Source organism: Siniperca chuatsi, linkage group LG16 (genome assembly GCF_020085105.1).
Source record: "Siniperca chuatsi isolate FFG_IHB_CAS linkage group LG16, ASM2008510v1, whole genome shotgun sequence".
Taxonomy (NCBI): Eukaryota; Metazoa; Chordata; class Actinopteri; order Centrarchiformes; family Sinipercidae; genus Siniperca; species Siniperca chuatsi.
The window spans coordinates 5,386,837-5,396,671 of NC_058057.1; the positions used below are offsets into that span (position 1 = coordinate 5,386,837).

The 9,835-nt window shown below is 40.1% G+C and overlaps 1 protein-coding gene across 1 annotated transcript; it reads left to right on the forward strand.

Annotated features, from left to right (window-relative positions):
• The first annotated feature begins 1,390 nt into the window (after positions 1 to 1,390).
• On the forward strand, positions 1,391 to 8,873 carry si:dkey-1j5.4 (leucine-rich repeat-containing protein 15). The gene is made up of 7 exons (XM_044169316.1): positions 1,391 to 1,487; positions 2,414 to 2,602; positions 4,836 to 5,020; positions 5,112 to 5,368; positions 6,170 to 6,290; positions 6,627 to 6,762; positions 6,915 to 8,873. The coding sequence occupies exons 2-7, from the start codon at positions 2,419 to 2,421 to the stop codon at positions 7,103 to 7,105; spliced, it is 1,074 nt and encodes a 357-aa protein (XP_044025251.1). The 5' UTR covers positions 1,391 to 1,487; positions 2,414 to 2,418; the 3' UTR covers positions 7,106 to 8,873.
• Positions 8,874 to 9,835: the final 962 nt, after the last annotated feature.

The window sequence follows — 9,835 nt, forward strand, 5'->3', positions numbered from 1 at the left end:
TGATTTGGTTCATCGTTTTATTGTTGTGATGTGTTTTCAACTGTTAGGTTATTTGGTAACAACATGCTAAGTTGACATTAATAACGTTATGCTTCACACAGACACAGGATCTTTTGAGTTAGTTCCTTTGTCAATATATAATACATATATAATGATATAATACGTCATATGGCCATTTTGAATTAGATTTATTTTGTTTAAAGCCATGCAGCATCGGCCATTTTGGATCCAAGCAGCCATTTTGGATCACACACACACACTCTGTAGTTTAGTGCATTTAGAGTTAGACTTTATATTGTGTGTTTTTGCTTCATTTATCTTTTAATAAATGCTTGTGTGTAATTATGCTCGTTTCTTTAATGTTGCACAAAAGTGAATAATTCGCCATCCTCTTCTATGGTGAATTCCAAATCCTTCAACCTACTATCTATTAATGGTCATTTTGGTTATAGTTATTAATTTAATTATTAATCAGTTCCAAATTGATAGTTTTGTATATTATATGAGACTCAATCAATTGATCAATTGATCATTTCTCTTCTTTAAAGGACAGTGATGCCCCGAGGAACTTTATTAACTAAAGTTATTTATGATTATCTTTGATAATTTTGATAGCCAAATTTAATTTATTGCCCCTACACAATTTGGTCCCCCTTTAACCATTGTAAATCCCGACAAGGGTAATCCCAGAAGCATGTGGCAAGGTCTAAGAACTATGACAGATTACAAGCCCATCCCACCTCCTTATCAAGTGCTGATGCGTTGCTAGCAAGTGAGCTAAACAACTTTCATGCTCGCTTTGAGGCCATCAGCAGCCAACAAGCAAAAACAGTTGCAGCAGAGGTTAATGGATGGGTGGGTGCATCTTTCACCTTTCTGAGCATGACGTAGGGAGCGCTTTCAAGCGTGTGAACACCAAGAAAGCAGCAGGAGCAGACGGTATCAGTGGACAGGTCCTCTAACTAAGTGCTGACTAACTAGTGCCGGTGTTTGCAATGATATTCAACCTGTCCCTGGTTCAGTGTGTCATACCCATGTGCTTCAAGAAGTCCACCATCATTCCTGTGCCCAAGAAAACAAGACCAGTCTGCCTTAATGACTACCGCCAGTGGCACTCACCTCTGTAGTGCTTTGAATGGCTAGTCAAGGATTACATCTGCTCCTCACTATCCAGCACACTGGACCCACTACCCACTTGAGGAAATTCCAGGTATCCCCTCAAATACTGAGGAATATCTATTCCTGCACCACTGAGAGCTTCCTGATGGGAACATCACTGCCTATTACAGAAACAGCACCGAACAGAACTGCAAAGAGCGGTTCGTTCAGATGAATATACAATAGGCGGTGCTCTTCCCTGCCTTAAGGATATTTACACCCGGCGCTACAAGAATAAGGCTAGGAGAGTCTTTAAGGATCCCAACCACCCAGATAACGGCCTTTTCTCCCTGCAGCAGTTGTGAAGAAGATACCGGATCCTAAATGAGGTCACTACCTAAAACTGCCATATATGTACATTGTAGCAGTTTTTGCTGGCTGTAATCATTCCTCCTGCTCATACTGACCATTAAGAGATCCCATCCTTACACGATTTCATCGGAAGTTATGGGGAACAAAATCCACATTCGTTGATGCAAAAGTACATTCTGAAGCTTATAAGAGCTAGACAAAAGTAACAGTATTTTTAGTACCAAATTCCCTCTTTTTGTTTGTGTGCTGAGTGGGGCAGAGAGACAGTACCACAGAGGGAATTTCTTACTAAAAATTTCTTACTTGATTCAACTAACTCAGTCTGCTGAAACTTTATATTAGCTTCAGCTGAAGTTTGGAATGTATTTTTGCACAGAACGAGGACTTTCATGCTAAAAATCCTGGGTTACTGCAAATAGGGGCAGCTGTGGCTTGGTGATAGAATGGGTCGTCTATCAATCAGAAGGTTCATCGGCGGTTTAAACCCGGCTACCCCCAGCCCACATGTCGAAGTGTCTTTGGGCAAGACACTGAACCCCAAATTGGTCCTGAGGGGTGTGCCATCGATGTGTGCGTGTGTGTGACTGAGTCAGTTTTTTTGTACTGATGAGCAGTTGGCATCTGCCATCAGTGTATGATTGTGTGTGAATGGGGTGAATGTGATATGTAGTGTGAAGCACTTTGAGTGGTCAGAACACTGGAAAGGCGCTATACAAATACAATCCATTTACCATATTCCCAGGAAAAGTGAGTAAATTTGGTGGAAATCCCTGTGAAATACCATGATCTCAATTCCTGGGATTCATCTTTAATATCTATCAAAACATATCAAAATGAGAGAAAAATAAAACAAAAATTTACTATAACTGTTTTGTCAGTGTCGAAGCAATCCCAAGGCTATCTCTTTCTCTGTCTCTCCCTCTCTACACCCTCCACTCTGCAGGGAAGATGCAGCACTTAATGTGGTTGATGCTGGTGATCCTATGGATGGTGCAGGCTGTGGAGGGCTGTCCTGATGTCTGTAAATGCTACAGGAAGTCCAGTCCAGAAACATCAGAGGTCAACTGTCATAAGAGGGGGCTTCGTGCCTTTCCCTCCAAACTGCCCCCTGATGCCTGGATCATCAAACTAGGTGAGCGCACCTTGTGGTTAATCAAATCATCCCTAAGATCGTTGCGATATCTGTAAATAATATTTTAAAGAGGATGGTCTAGACCTGCTTCATAGGAAAAGTGCAATGAGATAACTTCTGTTATGAATTGGCGCTATAAAAATAAAATTGAATTGAATGTTCAAGGGGTGGGTAGAGTAGCCAAAAACTGTACAAGAAAAAAGTTACTTTGCAAAAACAAGTACTCAAGTAGAAGTAAAAGTAGTCATCAAAATAACTACTTGTGTAAGAATACAAAAGTATTTACTGAAAAAAATGACTTGAGTAGCAAGTAACTTAAGAAATAAAAAATTAAATAAATAAAAAAAGCCGGCAGACTACTGTCTTTTTCCCCAGTCTTTTATTCCATGTGGATGTGACTGGAATTATTTCAACCACAGATGGTCTTCCTCAGGTAAAAATAAAGAAGTGAACATACACCTGTATTTATTTGTGAGGAAATGATCATCTCCTGATAAGATAACCTGTCACATATACACTAGGACAATAATCCCAGTCTGTATCTCTCAAGTGTGATCAGAATATATTACATTAATATTATACTCTATCAAGTACACCAATAAGTATAGAATTATTTTAAAATGATATTGTTACGGCCTGTGCCGTAACCTTAGAGTTTCTCTGTTGTCTCTGTCTGTTTCTCTGTGTTGTGTCTGTGTTGTGGGTGTGGCGCTCCTGACTCATCACTCAACACACCTGCTCCAATATGCACACCTGCAACTCATCCACTAATCAAGCGCTGAGGCGTATCAAACCTGGTCTTGCTACCACTCATCGCCAGATTGTTCTTTTCAACTCCTGAGGTAGTTCACGTCCTTAGCATAATTCTAAACACAAGCAAGCAGTGTAACTAGAATGATTTTCTAAGGGCTAAGCTTGCTCTCCCTGTGCTCAGGATCACTCACTGCCTGTCTGCCTGCCTGTCCGCCCAGCAACTCTGCCTGCCAGCCTCACTTGGTCTCTGGCTCCCTTTCCTCAATCCCATCAAAACTATGGTGAACTATACAATAAATCCCTCATATCTCTAACTCACCTCTCTGTGTCTGAGTCTGCGTATGAGTCTGCCTTTGTGAATCGTAACATATATTCTTTGATTGTTGTCTTGTATATTATGATATGGCAAATAAATCAGCAAATCATGTGCATGTACATAATAGCCTTGTCTGGTATGTCAAAAAGTAAATATAAAGAGTGTTACTTATTATGTGTCCTTAAACTCTGATAATTGCAGTATAGATGTCCCAGTTCCCATCACAGACAGCCATAGATCAGATGTGAGCCTACCGCATCCAGGTCTCAACAATCACATGAAGTCAATAAGATTAGAGAAGTGGCCAAATCAGCTTCTAATCTTTCTGAAAATGTGTATCATATCAGATGACTAATTTAAGCTAATTATGAGATAATGCTGGGATGTTTCATCATTAATTGCCTATTAAATACAGATGTGTCAAGTAGTTTGTCTTTTTTCATGTGCATAATTTGGTCTCTACTTTTCTATCTCTTTATCAGGCTACAACAATTAGCGTGAATAGTTAAATGCACACCGTTAGCTTGAATATTTACATTACGGCAGAAAGCACGAGAAGTAGTAGTTTTGAAGCATGATATATTGTGTGTGTATATATTAAACTTATTAGCATTAACACCACATACACTTTCTCTCTTTCAGCTCAGTGTCAGCACGGTTCTCTAATGTACTGACCTCAGACCAGCATTCACATCTGGAGCCTGCTGCATCTGTAAATATCAGCTGCTAGCACTAATTGAAAGCCATACTACTGCTGTAGCTTCAGCCATTATGCTGCTCTGAAGAGTCATGTGGAGGCGTGACTGCTCCACATGAGGAAAACAGAGCGCCAGCAGACATGGGACAGCTGACCATCTGCCTCTTAACGGATCATGAATGCATAAAATAATAAATAAAAGCGCGATGAATGTTTTCAAATGTAACAGTAAAAGTAATGATTTTTCTCTAAAAATATACTCAAGAGTAAAAAGTTTGCTGCATTAAAACTGCTCTGACAAGTACAATATACTCAAAAGTTACTTGAGTACATGTAATGGAGTAAATGTTACTACCCACCTCTGTGTTTAAGACACTTAATAATGTATCTGATATTTACTGTAAGTATACATGAGCATTGTGGGCCGTAACTGCATCGGTAACCAACTTTCTCACTGCTGTTTGAAGGTGAGAATGGTATTACAGACCTGAAGGCCAATGCTCTGAGATCGATTCCAAAGATTGAGAGTATCAACCTGGAACGAAATGCCATCAAGTCCATCCACCCCCAGGCCTTCTCTGGTGCAAAACAACTGATGCTTCTCAATCTCTACGGCAACCACATCACCAACCTTCCACTGAGGGGATTCCAGGTAAAGAGTCTGGAGAGGAATAGATTACATGTACAGCAATCACGCTGCAAAAATCTGACCATAAAAACTGTTGTTCCTTCCATGTCTCTAGGACCTCCTGAACCTTCGCTTCCTCATGCTGGGACAGAACCAGATTGGTGTCCTCAAACCTGAGATGTTTGCCGGAATGAGGAACTTGTCAGACTTAGACCTGCCTCTCAATGCGCTGACAATGCTCCCATCTAACGCCTTTAAGCCTCTGATCGCCCTCAAAGTTCTGGACCTTTTCCTGAATCGTATCCAGAGGATTTCTCCTAAGGCCTTCACTGGACTCAGAAAGCTCATGTTCCTCAACTTAGACAATAACAGGTCACATCACATATACCCTTTGATGGATGCTTCTATAAACCTAGCAATGCCAAACCTAGTGCACTCAGCGATGCCATAAGTAGATAGATTTTCTAGTGTGGTTATGTGCTGTGAGAATCTGACTCCTATCCCATGGATACTGGGATGTTAGGACCACCCCACCAGATAAATACTGCAGTGCATGATTTACATCCATGCAAGAATGGCATGTGCCCTTTATTTTGCAAGGTGGGTGTGGAGTTTAAAGTTGTGGATGGGCATGTGATAAATCCGACTTTTGTGTCTTGAGTGTGTGTTTTGAGTTTCCTTCCTGTTGCATATCCTGTTGATATAACCATGACCACGATCTTTCCCAAACCCTAACCAAGTGTTTTAATTGCTTAACCTTTTCCTTAACCATAATGTTTTTGCCATAACCACAATTATTCTCTAACTTTAACCATAGTGTAGTTGTCATGCATGGATATTGTTCAAATTAATAATTTTAAAATGTTGGAATTGGACGTTCAAAAATGTTGTCACCAAAATAATGAAACTATCCTGAGTGACAACAAGTAACTACAGTAGCATTATTGTAGAAAAGAGAAAAAGTGAAGTAATTGCAGGTCTATAACTGCAGCAGACAGCTTCATAGAGATTTACCTTTGCTGTGTTTCCTGCATTGAGGAGATAAAACAAGATTGGGTTTCGAACCCAGAACCCTCTTGCTGTGAGGCAACAGTGCTAACTACTGCATCACTGTGTCACCCTGTACAGTTTGTTGGTGTTAATTAAGGAATTCTGACTCTCTCCAAATTTCAGCCTGAAGACCGTTCCAGCTGGAGCATTCAGGCCGTTGCGATCTCTGGAGATGCTGGTTCTAGACAACAACCTTCTGTCCACATTGAGTCCATCAGCTTTGGATGGCCTGGGCAACTTGCAGGTAACACAGTGTATGATGGATTTATATACAAACAGAACATTAGATGAAAAAGTCAGAATGAGTTTAATGTGAAAAACAATCTGATCTGTTCCATACATTGGTCATTTTTCTGTTGTGTAAAACCAGCAACTTTTAATTTAAGATGTATTCATGGCTAATGTTGGTACATTGAGAAAATTAGGTGACCTTACCAGTAAACATTTTTACATCCATTTGAATTCAGCCACCCCTTGCACATAGTTGTTCATATGTTCATTGAGACTGCATTGCACATACGTTTCTTATTGCGCATGCAACTAAATGCCACAAAAATGAATGTGCCAAATATTAAACCAGGAGCTCTACCTGAGGAACAACAAGCTGGAGCACCTGCCACCTGATGTATTCAGGAACATGGCCAAGCTTTCTCAGCTGGCTCTCAGTGGAAACCGCCTGAAGACAGTGGATGGAAACATGTTCCTCCATATACCTGGTAAGACTACCACCACCCTTCCTTTTCACTTTCTCATTTTCACAGGAACAAAGGAGTGACTCATAATAGCAGAGGTAGAAATGACTACATCATTTACTGATGCCAACATGATTCACTTTTAGTGACAATTTTTCTTTTCTAACTCCTCTCAGACCTGAAGAAACTGTACCTCCATGACAACCCATGGCGTTGTGACTGTAATATCATCTCCTTGGTGCAGTGGATGGGACAGACAAAGGCCAGCCTGTTGCCTCGGGAAGCCCCGAGGTGTGTAAGTCCTCCGGAGCTCCGAAACAAGAGCTTTTCCAGCCTCCAAGCCTCCAAGCTGCTCTGTCGCGCCTAACGCCAGAAAACCTGGATGAAGACCACAGCGTGGGCTCGGGTCCCATGGAGATTCAGATGATGAACTTTTACTCAAAACAGAATCTTTTTACTCTGTATACTGGGCTAGTGTTTGTAGAGTGAACTTGTATTTTATATTATTTCTCAAAGCTGCAATGCAATCAATACATTTCCCTGAGATGTTAAGAGAGATGTTTTCAGCTAAAAACATCACCTTTTAGAAATTTGTCTTGACCACCATGGATTTTTGAGTTTAAAACAAAGGGCTATGCAATTTCAACCCATACTTGAGTATGAAACCATGAAAATCACTAAAAACTGGAGTTATGAGGTTTTCATTTGACAGAAAGACTGTGTATCATTGTTGTATTCTGCATCAGCAAAGAACAAGTGCTCTCCCTTATCTCCAAATTCAACACTGAGATTAATATTATAATCTCATATTGCTTGTCATATAGAGGCTTCTCAGGTTTGGACAGTGACAGATTACATGCAGTGGGATTATATTAATCCAATTCCACGAAATGGTTTCTTTAATCTTTTATAGTTAATGTAAAAAAAGAAAGTCATTTGGATAGTGAGATGATAAACACTGCCAGGATTCTGCACAGCTGAAACCAAAAGGGAAGATAGCTAGAGATAATGTAAATGAATTGAAATTGTGATATGTAAATGAGAATGAAGTAAAATAAGGAACATGATGAAAGTGAAATAAGGAAAATGATCCAGCAGTGATACACTACATGGCCAAAAGTATGTGGACACCTGAACTTTACACCCACATGTGGTTAATGAACATAACATTCCAAAACAATGGGCATTAATCTCCTGCTACAACAGCCTCCGCTCTTCTGGTTTTAGGCTTTCCAACACATGTTGCTGGGATTTGCTCCTATTCAGCCACACAAGCATTAGTGAGGTCCAACACTGATATTGGGCGATAAAGCCTGGTTCTCAGTTGGTGGTCCAGTTCATCCCGAAAGTGTTGGATGGGGTTGAGGTCAGGGCTCTGTGCAGACCAGGCAAATTCATCCACCCCAAACTGGGAAAACCATTTCTTTAATACTGAAAAAGTCTTTCCTTGTGCTCCGGGGAAATGTCAACAGGAAAGGACCTTCCTCTAAATATTGCCACAAAGTTGGAAGCACATTGTTGTCTAAAATATCCTTGTATGCTGTGTTAGGACTTCCCTTAATGGGTAGCAGTTCAGGAACTAAGGAACTGTCCCTGCATTTTAGGAGGAACCAGGGTATAAATTCAGTTTCTCAGAGTTCCTAGTGCCAAAAAAGTCCCTGCTCTGGGGGTAGTACTTTCCTAGGCAGAGTTTGCAGTGCTCATTTTGAAAACACAACCTGATTAATTTACACACAGTAAGCAAGGACTGGCTGCCACTAGTACAAGAATTCAGACATTCCTTGTTATGGTTGGCATTAAGTTATGTTGTTGGCTCCCTGACTAACGTCAATTGGGAGTACAAATCGAGTGAATGAGAGAATCAACACTTAAAGGTGCTCCATGGAGTTTTCTTGTAAACAAGTAAAAGTTATGTTTAGTTATGTCTTTATTGGCATCCCGTTTTGTTTATATTGTGCATGCTTATGAGAGTGGATATGTACCATACAAACAAAATGGGGACATTTACTTACTAAATGAATGACCATCAAACAGCAGATCTTCACTACTCTGGAGTCGGCAGTTTTCCGTTACCTTTACCACCTCTGTGCATCGCCTTTTAAATCTATTTATTACATTTTATTCAATGATTTTGTTTTCCCTTAATAATAACAACCTTCATTTAAAAACTGCATTTTGTGTTTACTTGTGTTATCTTTGACTAATATTTAAATTTGTTTGATGATCTGAAACATTTAAGTGTAACAAACATGCAAAAAATAAGAAATCAGGAAGGGGGCAAACACTTTTTCACACCACTGTATAATATGTGACTTGCTTGTACACTCTTTGAAAGGAATATTAACATTTTGAAATATACTTATTCGCTTTCTCAAGATTGACATCAATCTCATGGCTGTCTATATATGGAGATGGAGCCAGGAGGGTATTAGCTTAGCTTAGCATAAAGACTGGAAGCAGGGGGAAACAACAAACTTGGCTCTCTGCTGATTTAAAAAATGCGGCTATCAAACTCAAATTACTAATGAACATGTATCTTGTTTGTTCACTTTGTACACAAACAGAATGTAAATTGTGGTTATGGGCTGATCACCAAATATGGTCAGTGAAGACCATGGCTTTGGTCTTTATACAGGCATGTTGGTACCAAACCTGGCAATCTCACTGTGATGAGAAAAGACTCTAGATTAGGTTAGATTAGTGACTGTTCACAGGAATTTGTAGGGAGCACAGAAAACTACCAGTAACTGTCAGGAGTGGGGTTTCAATTTCTGGCAGTTTTACAAGCCTGAGAAACATGGCAGTTGACCACCCCTGTCGCTAGGTTTAGGGGAGGCTTTCACACGTTAATGAAATGCTGTATCCTATACAAATGCAAATCAGGATAGTAGGGGGATTTTCACTCACCACTGGTGCAGAGGTTACACCTTTTCCTAAAAGGTACTAGCTCCATTTTAATAAAATCTCTGGTATAAATGGACCAGGCTTAGTATAATTATAGACTCATAAATTATAGCTTGAATAGATTTGCCTTATGTAAGTAAGTATGCTATGATGCAGGGGCTTTGTAGTGGGGGGAAAAGTGGGACTTCCCGGG

What these genes read in the sequence shown, in the direction of transcription:
- si:dkey-1j5.4 (XM_044169316.1), top strand. Translation starts at nt 2,419, where the DNA reads ATGCAGCACTTAATGTGGTTGATGCTGGTGATCCTATGGATGGTGCAG. An exon ending in ATGGCCTGGGCAACTTGCAG is followed by an intron (nt 6,291 to 6,626) that starts GTAACACAGTGT and finishes ATATTAAACCAG; the next exon opens with GAGCTCTACCTGAGGAACAA. An exon ending in CATGTTCCTCCATATACCTG is followed by an intron (nt 6,763 to 6,914) that starts GTAAGACTACCA and finishes AACTCCTCTCAG; the next exon opens with ACCTGAAGAAACTGTACCTC.